The sequence below is a fragment of the Labrus mixtus genome, chromosome 12, assembly GCF_963584025.1.
Source record: "Labrus mixtus chromosome 12, fLabMix1.1, whole genome shotgun sequence".
Lineage (NCBI taxonomy): Eukaryota > Metazoa > Chordata > Actinopteri > Labriformes > Labridae > Labrus > Labrus mixtus.
This window is the reverse complement of record NC_083623.1, coordinates 4,123,876-4,140,788: the sequence shown is the minus strand read 5'-3', so window position 1 is coordinate 4,140,788 and position 16,913 is coordinate 4,123,876. Positions and strand designations below refer to the sequence as shown.

The following is a 16,913-nucleotide window of genomic DNA, read 5'->3' as shown; positions in this document are numbered from 1 at the left end:
GACTTATTAAAAGGAAAGTACATATTTCACAAATCACCTAAATTTAATGTTTTTCCTTCTGATATGTACAGAAAATGAAGAACGTTAAGGTGTTACATAAATCATAATTAACGAGGTACCAATCTGATGAACCAATCACGCCTCCCTGTCTCCCTGCTCGCTCTCTACCCCTTGTGTGCACGAGCCCACACTCACGCGTCGCCAATTACGGAATTTATATTGTGAGTTTCCACACAATGCAAGCGATGAGCTGAGGTCCGCTTCTGGAGCAACGGCGCTCGTGCATGTAAGTGAGGGGGCGTGGCTTTTGAGGGAGCTCAGAGGGGAGGGGGTGCAGACGGAGCACTGTGGGAACGCTACTTTCAAAATCATTATAGTTTTAGAAAAACAACCAACCCTGCCTTTAATACTTAAAACCCTTTAGAAATGTTGTAAAAAAAATGAATCTGAAAATTATTTGTTAAAGTAAATGCTAAACCGCTAGCTAACGCTTTAGCTAACAACAAATGATTTTCGACGTCTGAAGTCCTTTGAAACCAACCAAAACAACCAATATTATTAGAGATCGGCTTATAGGAGCTATAGGCGCTATGGTGTTGACTTAAACATATTAGAAAGGCTTTGGTAGGCCTGAAGATGTTACTTAGTTAAGGTGAACATATTTTCAAACCACAAAATTGGTACACTTTAATTGACCTCTCACTGATCACACAAACTGGTCGGTAAAGGTGACCTCCTGAGCAGCCTGTTTTAGTTGGTTGTCAGCTGTGTTTTCCCCCTGAATACGCCTATGGTACAGTCACAGCGCTACTTCCAGCCTGTGCACACCGTTTGCTTGTTTTAATGTGGCTTTGTAGGCTTTCATTTCCACCGTGGGAGACTGAAAATGGTCATGGTGTGTCCAAAACGCAGCATATTCATTGCCTGGTACTTTTCAAAGGAAGCTCTTGACTTGGCATCACAGCTAGCCTACCTGTCATTACTCAGCAGGTCTTGTTAGAATGCTAAGCTATGCTAGCTAAGCAACAGCTGCAACCCAGATTGATTGAGACATGTACAGACATATCAGTATTGAACTTTGACTCAAGGTGCATTAGTTGTGTTTTTCTATTGGTTAAAGGTAATGAAATTGGGACTTATGGTCACCCTATCCTTAGACCCTAGCTAGCTAAACAATGCTGGTTGTTTTAGTTCCTCATCAATAAACTGAAGTTCAACATGAGAAACAGAGCTAGCTGTTTATGTCAAAGTGCTAATGACCTCAAACATGGCGGTCAGAGGTTGTATTAACTCACCAGCCTCCCCTCTTGGGTATCAGGCTGCATTCACATTATCATCTGAACCCTGGTACTGTTCTGATACTCTGCCCCACCATGACTTTCTAACGGCGTGGTTGTGGAACGCAGTTTAAACAGTAACCCAAGCCAGAACAAACCGAGGAGCTAAAAATATCAACAGTCAACAGTCCGGCTGCTGTGGGATTGAGACAGGGGGGCATGGGAGGGTCTTTACATGGGGGTTAGACAAGCTGGCAGGGGGCTAAAGGGATGGACAGCTGGGGACACTGACGCTGTTACACAGAGAAGAAGGGACGGAGAGAAAATACGACTAAAAACACCAGTAACAACATCAATGGAGGGAGGAATGGTTTAAAAGTCAAGACTGATGAAAACAGACCATTTTGGGATATTGAATTGAAGAAGAAAGAGCAAGAAGATCCCCCCATCTTGTGTTTCTCTGCTTGCGACCCTCCTCCCGTCATCTTTGACTCTCTTCAAATCGGTCCCGAAGGTGATGAACTTTGCTCTCGGCTTCAAGCCTCCATCAGCAGGCAGCTCGGGGCCCGGTGCTGGAAGGGGAGCCACCATGGAGAACCTTGAGAAGCAGCTAATCTGCCCGGTCTGCCTCGAAATCTTCTCCAAACCCGTGGTCATCCTGCCCTGCCAGCACAACCTCTGCCGCAAGTGTGCCAATGACATCTTCCAGGTGAGATATTCTACAATTCTACAATTCATTTATCAGACTCTTTTATCCAAAGCGACGTACATCAGAGAGTAAGAACAACACAAGCAAGGATCTAGAAAAAAAGGAACAATGTCAGTAAGAGCAAACGATCAGCTTTGAGTCTGATTGGACACACAGGTGCTGACAGGAAGTGACCAGAGGCAAAGCACAACATTGAGGGCAGTTCTTGAGAGCTCTAATCAGTATAGAAACCATCTTATAAGTCGTCGTTATCAAACAAAAACCATCGTCATTACCATCATCATCATCAATAATATGGAGACCATCATCATTAAGTTAGTAGGTGTTCATGAAAGAGCTGGGTCTTTAGCTTTTTCTTAAAGGTGCAGAGGGACTCTGCAGATCACATGGAGATATCGTCCGTTTCATAGGATAACAGGATTGTTAATCTGACAACTTCAATGCTAGAAAATGTGAAATACCTGTTATGAATTTAAATGTCCAATCAAAGATATATCTATTAAACATTAACCAGTTAATGGTTGGTAAAGTGCTAATTTGGTTGATGATGGTTGGCTTGTAGTAGGCATGATAATCCAGGTTTGTAGGGGAAAATGGAAGTAACATTAAGAACAAGTTGTTGTAGGTAAGATAAAGAAATAAAACAGAGATACCGAAGTGGCCAGTGCTTCATCCTTTCCACAAGTTTGATAAAAAAACAGGCCAGTGGTTTCCACATAATCCTGCTGACAAACTGACAAACAGATACAACAACTAACCTCTTTGGTGAAGACAACAATGTTGGATCAAAATAATCAGCATGGTCTCCATCTCGACTTGTGAGAGCTTTGTGATAAGAGATAACCTAAAAATAGTCGGGAACAAATGTGTAGTATCGCTTTCTTTTATAGAACCATGTCTCTGTGTTTATGTAATGTGACACATCTCGTAAGATAAAAATACCAGATACAGTGTTCTGATCCAGGCATTACGCGTTGTTCAACACACTAAAAAACATCAGCAAACATTTCCATGACAACCCCAATCTGTTATCTGTCTGGAATAGTTTGGTAGATGTTGAAGAATAAAGACTAAACTTAGTGTTCTTCTTTCTTTTTCCTTCTCCAGTCAGCGAACCCTCTGTGGCAGTCCCGCGGCTCCTCCGGCATCTCTGTGAGCGGCGGTCGCTTTCGCTGTCCGTCTTGCCGCCACGAGGTGGTGCTCGACCGCCATGGAGTCTACGGTCTGCAGAGGAACCTGCTGGTGGAGAACATCTTAGACCTGTACAGACAGCATGAATCAACCAGGTGAGTGTAGGGTCTAAAAGATGTTTTTTTTTTCCCTGCACAGTCCATACACTTCAAACATTAAAGGAGCAACATGTAACTCTGACACCTAGTGTTTAAAATGGGTACTGCAGCTGAAATTCAAAACATTAGAGAGCGCTGTCTCCCCCTTCATCCTGAGAGTTGATGAGCTCGCAAGTTGCCATGTCATGGACTCTGAAGCTTCAGTGTTTAGCCAGCTCTGAATTGGTCTTGAAACCGTTCTGCGTTTTAACATCTCTCCATTTTTTAAAAGCATCTCCAATATTGATCCTAGTTTGAGCACGTGGGGCTTATTAAAAACATGCAGAGGCTTTTTAGGTCGGGTAGAATCACTTCCATCTGTACTAGTTCTCTTGCCCGCTTCCATCGCTGCAACACCTGTTGCCTGCTTGCTAGGCAAACCGAGGGGCATCCAAACCGATCATGTGGGGATGCCTAGAAGCCGCTTATTTTTCCGGTCAAATCATATTCAGTACAGACAATTCAGGACCAGTATCTAAACTTAACAGGCAACAGGAGGACATACTGGCTGCTGCATTGTTGTGAGAGAAGCCAGCACTTCAACATAGCATGTTTCCTTAATGTCTGATGATAGTAAGGTCACTTTATTATTTTATACAGTACATTTCTTAAATACTGCTTTGTCATTTATTTTGATGGATGACAAAGCAGTTGGACGCACATAATACCTCACATTCTCCAAACTGGCTCAGATGAGAAATTATTTTTATAGAATCTGAAGTCAGACTTTATGCATGTTGTTGTAGTTGTGGTTGACTACCACTAGAGAGCAGTATTGTTACACATTGATACCAGTATTAGGTTCTGACTGCAGTCTTTCATTGGCCTTCAACTCTTTTTCTTGGAGACGATAGTTTAACATTTTACTGCAGACTGAAAATCATCAAGTCTTTACAAAGTGTTGAACGTTTTAGTGATTTATTCAGATGCTTTATTTTCTGACTAGATTTTGAATTCACTGTGGATGGCTTTTAGGTGATAAGAGTGCGCGGTAAACTGTCTTCCCAGTTTGCTTGATTTTTTATTTGATTTCCAGTTGTTATAAAAAATAAATCTATTTCTACATCATCAAATACATCAAAACTGTATGCATCAAATTCTTCCTGGGGACGTACATTCTGGTGATTTTGTGTATATTTTTATTATCATATTGTGAATTTTATGCTCTGCAAACATACTAGGAAAGACAGGGATATTAAAGAACTGAAGAAGGACAAGTATACATGTAACATTTGAATTTTAATTACTTATAATTCTACCTTTATTTATACAACACTTTTTCATAAGAAAGTTACAAAGTGCTTTACAATTTAAAAAAGCAAAAAATAGTAAAAACAAATACAGAAATTCACAAATAATAAAACAAGTAAATACATTAAATAAACAGATAAATAAGCCCCAAACATCACTTCAACATATATCAATAAAACACAAAAACCCCAAAGCTGAAGAAAAAGTGAACCTGCCTGTTGTGTCCAGGTGAGTTCCACAGCTGTGGGGCTGGAGCTGCAAAGGCTCGTTCACCTTTGTGACCAGGAGCTGGAGGAGGATCTCATGCTGCTGTCAGACTCATGGGGAGTTGGAGTATCACTGATGTAGGGCCTGGCCATTTAAGCCTTTAAAAAACAAGCAATGAGATCTTAAACTCAGTTGTACAAACATTCTTGGGCACCCAGACAGGAGGGGAGATCAGTGTCATTTAATGTACCTTTTCTTTGGATTTTTATTTTATTTCATGTTGCATGTATTCTTGTATGTTTAAAAAATTATATATAAAAATGTGCCAGGATGAACAAAATATGTGATGAAATATGACAACTTGTAATGTAGTAAAACAGCCTGAAATAAAGTATTAAAAAAAAAAAAGCATCATGACAGAGCAACGAAAAGAAACATTAAAATAGAACATTTAAAAATCACTGAAATTATTCAATCTGAAAATATGTTCAAATAAAAAAAAAGAAATTATACTAATGGAAATAAATAAAGTAAAAATATAAAAAGAGTTAAAAGTTCCAGTGCAGAGTTAAAGTTTAAAATCGTATTAAAGCTGTTTAATTAAAGGCAGCTGTAAACAGGTGAGTCTTCAACCTCGATTTAAAAGAGCTGAGAGTTTCAGCAGACCTGCAGGTTTCTGGGAGTTTGTTCCAGTTTGGTTCTGACTCTGGGGACAGAGAGCAGACCTGTCCCAGACGACCTGAGGAGTCTGGATGGTTCGTAATTAATCAGGAGGTCTACACTCCCTCCCGCCCACTACGCTCTGCCAATGAAAGACGTCTGATCCAACCTTCACAACAGGGTCCTAAGACGCTGACTAGACTCTTCTCCTCTGTCGCCCCCCGGTGGTGGAATGAACTTCCAAACGCCATTGGATCTGCAGAGTCCCTCTGCACCTTTAAGAAAAAGCTAAAGACCCAGCTCTTTCATGAATACCTACTAACTTAATGATGATGGTCTCCATATTATTGATGATGATGATGGTAATGACGATGGTTTTTGTTTGATAACGACGACTTATAAGATGGTTTCTATACTGATTAGAGCTCTCAAGAACTGCCCTCAATGTTGTGCTTTGCCTCTGGTCACTTCCTGTCAGCACCTGTGTGTCCAATCAGACTCAAAGCTGATCGTTTGCTCTTACTGTCATTGTTCCCTTTTTTCTAGATCCTTGTTTGTGTTGTTCTTACTCTCTGATGTATGTCACTTTGGATAAAAGCGTCTGCTAAGTGAATTGTAGAATTGTAGGAGGTCACTAATGTATGTATGGCTAAACCATTAAGCGTTTTATAAACCAGCAGCAGGATTTTAAAATCTATTCTCTGACAGACTGGGAGCCAGTGTAAAGACCTCAGAACTGGACTGATCACTGGTAGATACCAGTCAATCACAGGGCTGCTGTCTTTCTTTCTTTATATTTATATTACTTTTTTTTTTTTTGCAAGGTCCTTCAGGGATTCAAAGTGGTTGCAATTTTACCTTCTTTCTGAATGTTTCATAATGAATATCATAATCAATCGATGACCTTCTCGTTTTTGTTACTGTTGTCTGAAGTCTATTGTTACATGTTTAGAAACGTGGGAAGCCTCTTCCGTCCATCTGCCTCTGTTTTGTAAGTTTTACACACTTACTACCTCTTATGTCCGTCTCCCTCACTGAAGATTTGTCACTTTTCACTCCGAAATAGAAGCTGAGTGAGTCACGTGTAAAGAATGGCGATTGTTGGCGTTGGTCAGAGACAGAAGGACACAGGACTCCCCTCACTATCTGTGTGGGCTGAAGGCAGAAAAAACTTGTATTTTCTCTTCTTTTTTCAAACATGTGAGGATTTCTTATTACTTAATCATCAGAGACTCCTACGTCAGAGGACAAAGGACAAAAGGAGCGTCTATTGCATAAATGTTAATAAATGTTGCTTTTCAGGATTTATCTCCCCCCTGTCCAAACTGCCTACATGCACCACTGTGACTCCCATGTGAGGTCCTTCAAGGCGAGCGTGGTGGGCAGCGGTGTGTTAATCCTGCTGATTATTTCTAGCTTCATCATGTCTAATCGTTTGCATAAAAAGGAGAATAACGGTTGCATGTTTGCAGCGACAAATCAAGTCAGAAATACGGTAAAAACACGTTAAAAAAATCAAAAAGTTAATTGAGGACTTTGGATGTATACTGGCTGAGATACTCTGATTCATGACACCTTCTTTAATGCCAAGTGGCAAAAAAACAACAACAACAATGATCACAGCCAAAGTCTTTGCGTACTTCCATCCATTGACGTCACAGTTCGTCATCGTTAGCAGAAGTAGACTGAACCCTTTTTAACAATGCAGACGATGTTTCCGCGTCTTGTCTGCGGCTGGAGCCTGGAACGAATTTTAATCAAGTCTTCCCTCGATGGCATTTTAAGCATATCAAAAATGCATTACAATGATTGATTGTACCAAAGATTCTGAGCTTCTTGTACTCATTTTACGTCAATTTAATACCTTGATGTCATGTTTTGTGTGTAAAACATTTAGTTGTCCTTGCAGTTAGAAACGCTGCTTTGCTTCAGGAAGTTATAAGCATGAGTTTGGTGTCCTCGTCTGCACCTCCTAGTAGCACAATATTTAATTTTGAAAGAAGTGAGGTATCCCAAAACAAAATCTTTGGAATTCAATAGGTTGTGGTCTCGTCTTAGTCTGAGAAAGCCAGGAGCTGTTTTGAAAGCTTGACCTGTGAGCTCTTGAGTATCTGTGAGATGTCAGCACGAGGTGGAACACTTTCTCTTATTCTTGCTCTGGATGACATAAAGATTGAAGTAAATATGAGGAGAAAAGTTGTGCAATATTTAAAAAAAGGACCAATAGTTTTAATCTAAAGCTAAATATTACCTTCAAAGTCAAAAGCCAGCTAACGTGTACTGTACATCGCTGAGCCTAAAGAGACGATATCTCTTATTTTCTCTGTCTTCCAGGCTTGTAGACATGAAGCCCGAGCCGCAGCAGCAGCAGCATCTGATGTGTGACGACCACGATGAAGAAAAGATCAACATCTACTGCCTGTCCTGTCAGACGCCGACCTGCTCCATGTGCAAAGTGTTCGGCAAACACAAAGACTGTGATGTGGCGCCACTCAGCAGCGTCTACATCAGACAGAAGGTAAATCATATTTAAATTCACTACAACCTGCCTATTGGACTCGTATTGAAGTTTTCCTCACTGAATGTCAGAAACAATTGCCGGGTCTTGGGCGTAGTCACATACGGGGGGAAGATAGTTGTAGCAGCATAGGACTTCTTCTGGCCTATGATGTTGCTTTTTCTATTTGTTTGTCAGACCTCAACAATCTGTTTGGACCACAGACGGGCCGTTTTTTAAGGTATCCCCACACGGCCGTTTTGGACGCCCCTCGGTTTGCCAGATATGAGAGCAGTTATCAGGTCAACAGGTGTTGCAGCGATGGAAGCGGGTCAAGAGAAGTGGTTCAGATAGAAGTGATTGTACCCGACCTAAAAAGCCTCTGCATGTTTCTAATAAGCTCCACGAGCAGAAACGTGCTCAAACTAGGATCAATATTGGAGATGCTTTTGAAAAATGGAGAGAGGTTAGAACACAGAAAGGTTTACAGACCCATGCAGAGCTGGATAAACACTGAAGCTTCAGAGTCCACCACATGGTGACCTGAGTGAGCATGGACTCTAGAGAGGAGGGGGGAGACAGCTCTCTACAATGTTTAGAATTTGGAGCAGTACCCATTTTGAACACTAGGGGTCACAGTTACATATTGCTCCATTATAGATCTTTTTTAATTTGAAATTTTTTACAGATGGGCTTCTAAGAACAATTTATTGTAAATATTTGGTTTTTAAAAGCTTCTCATACGAGGTAATGAGTCATGACGATGGTCTGGGGGTTGTGTTGCATGCCCCCATGTGGGGAGATGTGTGGAAGCTGTGGTCCTTAGGATGAAGGTCCCACTCTCTCCTCTCTCTGTCCGCTGTGCCCTCGAGTGTAAAGTAGCTAAAGTTGTAATATCTTCCACTACTGGAGCAGGTAATCCTTCTATAAGAGGGTCAATCATCTTTATTTCAGGTTTTGTTTTAATGCAGAATCAAAACTTAACATCATCAATATCACATGAAAAACGTGTACAACCTCATTTGGGACACACAAAGTCGCACAAAGACAAAGTGCAGCAGTTTTGTCATGCTGGTGGCAGCAGCGGCGGCGGCGGTGGCGTCGGGCTTGTTATTGAGCAGTTGGCTTTGTTGACATTTCAGCGCCGGCCTCTCCATCTCTCACTCCGTCTCTGATTCACTCATCTGAAATTTAGATGAGGGCCAGGAAAAGATGTTGATCCTCCATCTTTTGTGCAAAGGTTAACCTGAAGAGAAGTTTTATTTTTGGGGTCTATTTACGGCCGAGACGAGAGTGTTTGTTACACAAATAACACCTGAAGTGACAATACAACTGCACCGCGGTGGTGACAAACCATAATGAATGTGAATGATGTCATACGATCGTCTAAAAAGATGCATGCTGGTGAATCATGTCTTTGTTCTTTAGGTGATAAAAAGATTACTCATTATTAGACAGTACTCAGAGAGCATTGCTTGAAGGCGGTCAGATTTGTGGATAAATCCAAAATAAGATCAGTGATTTAATTTGTTTTTCTTTGATTTATTTCTTTTTTTAAAGGTTTATTTTTGGGGCTTTTCATACCTTTATTTTAGAGATAAGACAGTGGATAGAGTCAGAAATCAGGGAGAGAGAGAGAGAGAGAGTGGAATGACACGCTGGAAAGGAGCCACAGGTCGGACTCGAGCCTGGGCCGTCCGCTTGGAGGACATACATGGGGCATGCGCACCAACCGCTAGGCTACCAGCGCCCCCTCCTTTGATGTATTTCTTTATTAAATGTATTGAAAAAGTACAGTGTACATTAATCAACTCAGCAGTGTAAATATGCACACTTTGGCACCATGGTTAAATGAAATCTGTTGTAATATTAAGTCATAATTCAAGAAGGAATGACAAAAACATAATCAAACTTCTGACCTCTAAATCGTTGCTGTAGCGCCATCTGTAGGTGAGTTGATATAAACATGTTTTCTGTAAGTTTGGTCACAGTTGCAGAACACATTTAAAAGTTGAAGTTAAACATTTCCTGCATGTCATTCTCCACTCTCTCTCTCTCTCTCTCTCTCTCTCTCTCTCTCTCTCTCTCTCTCTCTCTCTCTCTCTCTCGCCCCCGAGTTTCTGACTTAAAAAAAAGACATGAACCAATCTGTGGAAATTGTAAAAGTGTAATCAATGTTCAAATGATTTATTCTTTTTCTTGTCATACATGCAATGATTTTTTGGCGAAAACAACGTTTTAAAATTCAGATTTGCAGAAGATTTTTACATTTTCAAAGGGAAGTCAGAAGTTGACTGTCCAGTGTGTGGAGAAATGATTAGTTTCTGGGTTACTCATTGATACAATCCAAACAATCTCTCAGTGTCGTTGGACTTATAGAAATATTAACTTACACATTTCTGAGCGTAAACTTGGTACCTAAATAAAGTCCTTAAATTGATGTTGTGACTATTTGCAGACTGAGCTGAGCGACGGCATCGCAACCTTGGTTGCCACTAACGACCACATCCAGGCGGTGATCTCTCAGATGGAGGAAAGCTGCCGCTCTATAGAGGTTAGACCAACAAACACGCACATATACACGGGAACAGTGTTTGGGTTTTTTCAGGTTACTGATCCTTTGATCTACCAGATGGTCCTTATTTTATTTCAAAATAAAAGCAGGGTTGAATTCAAACAGCGAGAAGAGTATTCTCAGTTTAAGACAGTACAAACATTCAAAATAAAAGCCTAACTACTTTTATTTTTAAAAGCAAAACAATGGATTTTCAAACAAGTGGATAAAAATGTGATCATCTGGGTTAACTCCTGAAATTTAGAAGTCAATCCATTGACAGCCTTAGTTTAAATTAATAGCCAAATATGCAACCTGCAGACTGAGCATTTAAAAACACATTTCTTTGTAGTGTTTAAATTAAAGGAAAAGTTTTGTAAAAGATATTTTAATGTGATGGTAACAACGGTTGATGACGCAGACGATGGCAAATGAAAGAATTAGAAATGGAACAAAAACAGCATCTAATAAGGCAGCCATTTTTAATATAGTTAAAAACTAAATCAGATAAAATGATCTGGTAGTCTTGGGAGTAATAATAATAAAATGTAAAAACTGAAATGCAAAGAGTTCATGCAAGACAGGAAGTAGAAATGAATTCATATAATGTGACATATTAGCAGCTAATTAACAAGCAAGTAAATAAAAACATTGATGTAGGCGTAGTGTCTGCACAGGAAGTAAGACACATATTGAGATGTACACCAAAATAAAGGTAAAAATATTGTTTGTTAATAACTCTAACTAGGAAGAAGGAGGGATCAGAGCAGTACATGATTCTGAATAAATGAGTAAAAAAAGCGGTATAAAGTGTAAAAATAAAATCTGTTTATCAAATTTTTGCCTCCATGATCAGTTGAAGAATCTTCTCTCCCCCTCAGGAGAACGGGAAACGAACCGGAGAAAAGCTGGCCGACAGTTTCGACACCCTGGTCGCCATCTTGGAGGAGCGTAAACAGGAGCTGGTGGGGCTCATCGCCAAACAACAGGACGACAAACTCAAACACGTCCGCTGTCTCATACGTCAGCACCACGACGACCTGGAGGGCGCCGTGACGCTGGTGGAGTCGGCCATTCAGCTGATGGAGGAGCCTCACATGCCGCTGTTTATTCAGGTAACACTTCAGATCAGGAGGCCGCGGCAGGTTTGTGATGACACCGGTCTGCTCTGATTTTAAAAAGGATCTGATTGGCCACAAATATCATAATAATGGATCAAACAGTCACACATTCTTCCTTTAAAGAAAAAACATTCAAGCAAAGTTGAAAAAAAAACGGCAATAATTGCTTTTTCTTCTGCTTCATTGTCACATTAATAATCTCCCAATCACATCAAGTATCAAACTGTTCAACCAATAGAAACTACTCTATTTATCAACCAAACATCCACTTCAACAAGGATCTATGTTCAGTACATTTCCAAAGGCCTTATCCAGTGATAGCTGATCACAGGCTTTATGTACTGAGCTCCAGGGAGACGAGATGAACAGGAACTATAAGCCCAGCACGATGCCTCCGTGTCAGCCTCTCTGCTTCCACAAACTCTCCAGAGGACAGCTGTGTCCTTTAAAACAGAGACAGCATCAACACACACACGAACACACATGATTAATTCACACAGCTGGGGAGCAGTTCAGCCTCTCCTGTGTGCTCTATTGATCAACCAGTCGATCACGTGCAGGTACAAACATTTTTGGATGGACATAAGCATGCACACACACATTCCAGTCATTGACTTAAACAAATCTCATGGAAGGGGAGCCGGTGGACGAGTTGTTAGTTCCCGCGCCACCTGTACAGGAGATGTTGGCACGGCTCCTGTCCTGCATGTAATAAAGGCACAAAAATCTTTTTTTTTTTAAACTGCAAAATACAGTTCCCGGGAAAAAAAAAACCCAAAATGGAAGAAATATGTTTTTCTCTGGTTTTCTACATGCATGGAAGACATTCTGAGTTTCAACACTCGCGTTCACCGGTCTACTTAATGAGGTACCGATTTAGTGATTACCTTAAAAAGCCAAGAAACAAGATGACCTACGTGGATTTTTGCACCCAGAGTGGAATAATGTCACAGGTAGAAAGAACATGGCGAGAGGAAGGAAAGCTGCCATCAAATGAACGTTAATACATTCATACTCTTCTAAAGTTTACAAATGGAAAGAAGCTTCTATTTTTACTCCTTTATTCACAATCTGAAAAACACTGAATCTTTTTGTTAACTCAGCATGTTTTCATTTTTCTGCAGGAGGATATTTTGTTTGGAAGTTGGGAGAAATGTTGTATAACACACGTTCATTCACACACAAACTTTTAAATTGTCTTGTCTTGGTTTTAGATTTCCTTTTTCATTTTGTCATTTCACATTTTTCACCTTTGCGTTGGTCTAGTCTTTTCGTATTTCCTGTTAAGTTTCAGAGTTCTCTGCCCTCGGGTGCGTTCGAATTGTCCCTCCTATCTCCTTTCACTGTCCACTTTACCTTAACCTCACGGGAAAACGTCACGAGGTTAAGGAGAATTCATAAAGGATTTAGGGAAAGGCGATCTCGTTGCTCTGACAATCCGACCTCATTTTCCACTAGGCGACGTAATTAAATGCGACGGGCCGGTGGAGGTTAAAGGGCCCAAAGGGACTCTGAACGTGGGCACTTCAGAGCCTTAGAGAGAGAGTCAGAAGAGAGCCGGTGCATGGAGCGGCAGTACATGAAAACAGACACTTTTTAAGAACTTTAGCTATTGTGAACATACTTTAGTAGGTACATAGATTAAATATATGAACCCCAAAAAGGACATAATATGACCTCTTTAATGACGTGGGTCTGCCGTGTTGAAACTACAATATTCAGAAAATGGACTACAAAAAGCGCATCTAAAAAACGTAATATAGACTACCAGGCTACAAGAAAAGTGAAACCATCAGCTTCCTGTCCACTCAGAAATCAACATCAACATAAATATGATTGGATGAAATTAATTGTTACATTTATGTAAGATATACATAATGTTTTAAACATACAAATGTACAGCAGCACAAAGCATTCTTAAGTGAATGAAATATGTTGAATAAAACATCATCTGATAAAAATGTCTCTTATCTTTTATCCCTTACATGATCTGTGTCACTTTACGATCATCGTTAATGTTCCTGAACGGTCTGATGCGCGACTCGCTTTAAATGTTGCGGCCGCAAGGAATTGTGGGGCGTCATATCTCATCTCCTTTGGTAAAGGATGGTCCGGTGTATCCTATGCTAAAGGAGGTTATAAAGGAAGCACTGACCCACCTTTCCTTAACTTTTAGAGAATTCGAACGGCTCTTATCATGGCCGCCACTTAAATACTTCCAGGGTCATTTCACTCAGTTAGGAACCTTATAAGCAAAAATGACAATTCGAACGCACCCTTCGTGTTTTCCCCTCCAGTTTGATCGCCCACAACACCTTCACCTGTGTCTCATCTGTCACACCAGGTTGTGATTACCTAGTCTGTGTTTCAAACCATACTCCTGTCACCGCCAGCTTCTAGTGTGGATTTTTCATTAAACTTAGATTTCATTTTTGCCTTTTTATCTTTTGTTTTATCAAATACATTTTTGGGGTCTTCAATTAGGTCCTCTTTCTTTAGTTAAACCCTCATCGTGACCTTAACAGTACAACCTGAAAAAAACATGTTTTTTTCAGTCTGCTCCTTGTTTTTTTCCAGAGCTCTTTTTGTTCCAGATCACTTGTATGTCAAACAAACAAACAAACAAACAAACAAACCAGTGTGTACCTCTACATCTTGTTGTATTCTTCAGTAGCTAGTCAACATGTATTATCAGCACGTTGACCCCCAATCCTCTGCAGAACAACAGCAACAAAAATCCTCAAATCAATCATAAACTCTGCAAATGGCATTTTCTAATTCCAAGGGAACAATTTCTTAAACAAGATTTTAATAAAATTGCACTACAGGCTACAACATACACTTAAACAAGAGTGTCAGACGTCAAGATACAATGTGATGATGAAGCAGAGCTTGAATGCACGACTACAGACAAAGGACTTACTTAAGAGTGTGAGTGTGGTTTGAAATGCAGGGCTTGAGACCTCAGTACAGGGAGTGTGCAGAGTCGTGCTCGACTGACATCTGCCTGACTCATCCTTCAAGTTTGGCGCTGCACTTAATTTTAAAATTACATCACATTTCACATCCTGGAAACTAATTTTGGTTTTCACTTCACTGGATTTACACCCACAGAATGAGAGACACAAACACCGGGGGTTGCATCACAAAAGTTGGAATCAAACTATTTTTGAGCAAAATTCAAGATTCCTAAAAGCATCTTTGATCTTTCCAACTCATTTGAACCGTATCTGCCAACATCGTGTGTCACCTAGCAAGCCTTGTCATCAGAAAATAGATTGACTAAGGGCATTATAAAACCCCCTGACAAACTTTTCATCGTGCCTCTAATTTTACTTAAACCTAACTTTATATTTTTCTCTGACAAAAAGGCTGTCATTTTTTTAAATGAATGAACAAGGAGAGATGCAAACAACATTTTCTTATATGTTAGATTCGTTTTTTTGTCATTTTTACATCAGTTAAAATGTAAAATATTCAATTCTGGGCTGTTTTTCTGACAAAAGAAGACATTTTAAGATGCTTTGTATGCTCTTTTTACTGCATGCTAACTCCTAGCATCTTTTGGAGAAAATATAATGATGGAAAATTTAGTTTTGACGCTGCACTAATTTTTAATTTCAGAGCACAGAGGATTCATAAAAATGTCATGTTACGTTAGCTTGAGTAAGCAGTTGGCTGTCTTCCTTTTTTTAAAACATTTAGTTTAATCTTTAAAGGTGACATATTCTCCTCTTCTTCAACCAGTTTAAATAAGTCTCAGAGCTCCTCAAAACATGTCTGTGAAGTTTCTTGTTCTAAATCCACTCTGATCCTGTATTTGATCATGTCTATAAACCCCTCTATTTCAGCCCTGCTCAGAACAGGCTGTTTCTGTGTCTGTACCTTTAAATATGTAAATGAGCTGTGTCTGACCACGCCCCCCTCTCTGGAAGGGCTTGGGTGTACTCGGTGCTTCCTCGCTCCATGTCCTATTGTTTACGGTGAGAAGGCAGACTCAGAGGGCAGAACAAACACCTAGCTGTGGGAGTGACACCCACCTGGGGGAGGGGCTACTGCCCTTTGTGATGTCATGAAGGGGAAATCTCCAAACGGCCTGTTTGAGCACACATTTTCTGAAAAGTGGAGCAGGCAAAAGACGGAGAGGATGGACTTTTCTCATCATTGGGGGGTTTGTAGACAGACTAGAGAAACATGTTAGTGTTAGAGAAACATTGTAAAGTTCATTTAGCATAATAGTTGACCTTTAACACTTAAATCAACACATCTTTAGACATTTCTATTTTCACTTTGAGACATTTCAACATGGAAAAATTACATTTTATAGGCTACCTTTAAAACTTCAAGAAAGATGGTTTAAGGGTCCAGCTTATTTCTGTCCCACTCATCCTTAATAAACCAGCTGGTTGAAACTAAATTCAGCCTCCATATTGCTGATGCAACGTGTCTGCGTCACTGCGTCTTCCCTGAGAAGAGTGTGTGTTTGCTGTGTGTGTATATGTGTGTGTGTATGAGCCTCAGGTCCTGCTGTTTAATATTAAAGTCATATTCTCTGTCAGAACAGGTGTTACAGAAGATAGAGTTAGTGTAAGCATAGATAGTTGACACCATGAGGCCCTTCTGGCAGCTGGCAGTATTTCATAACACCATGTTTTTATTTCACACCCTGAAATGTCTGACAAATAGTCCAGACAGATGTCTCTGGTACGGAGAAGTGAAGCACAATGTGATTAATTTTGTCTCTTTCCTTCTTTCTGTCTGCTCGGCGTTACACTGAAAGAGTGCCAAAGTCATTCTGGAGAAGTAAGTCCAGCTTTGTTTGTGGTGAAGCTCTGATTCTGCATGTAGTGATGTGGACAGATTTACAACCGCAAACATTTCTAAAGAGTGTCTTAACATGTTCATGAGTGTGAAAGTTTGTTAACAAAATATACTTGAAGTGTCAAATGTAAAGGTGCTTATGGTGCAGGATGTTAGTCTCTGTATGAACTGATATTTTTAGGTTAAACGCACAGTATCTTAATCCACCACCAGGGGGCTCTCAATCAGAACGATAACAAAAGATGACGTCGAGGCTAACGGGGAATCATGGGAGTGATTCTCTCACTGCTACTCCACCCCTCCCCCCACCGGTGAAAACAAACTGTGTGTTGACCTTGGTCAGTAAGAACAGGTGAAACCGACCTGAGGAAGACGATATGTTGTATCTAGTTCGGCAGCTTTCAGTAGCAGTCACCGCTTCCTTATGCAGCGGTCTTTTGACGTAACATCCCGTGTTTCCATGGCAACAATAAACATTTCGTATCTGT

At 40.3% G+C, this 16,913-nt stretch overlaps 1 protein-coding gene across 4 annotated transcripts in view; it reads left to right on the top strand.

Moving 5' to 3' along the window:
- Positions 1–1,527: 1,527 nt before the first annotated feature.
- The window catches only part of trim54 (tripartite motif containing 54), a 23,576-nt gene continuing 8,190 nt past the window's right edge, over positions 1,528–16,913 (top strand). For all 4 annotated transcript variants that reach the window (XM_061051565.1, XM_061051568.1, XM_061051564.1 and 1 more), the window contains exons 1-6: positions 1,528–1,986; positions 3,094–3,272; positions 7,767–7,950; positions 10,388–10,483; positions 11,365–11,598; positions 16,385–16,407. In XM_061051565.1, coding sequence (XP_060907548.1) covers positions 1,795–1,986; positions 3,094–3,272; positions 7,767–7,950; positions 10,388–10,483; positions 11,365–11,598; positions 16,385–16,407 — 908 coding nt within the window. In that variant the 5' untranslated portion in view covers positions 1,528–1,794. The remainder of the gene's footprint in view (positions 1,987–3,093; positions 3,273–7,766; positions 7,951–10,387; positions 10,484–11,364; positions 11,599–16,384; positions 16,408–16,913) is intronic.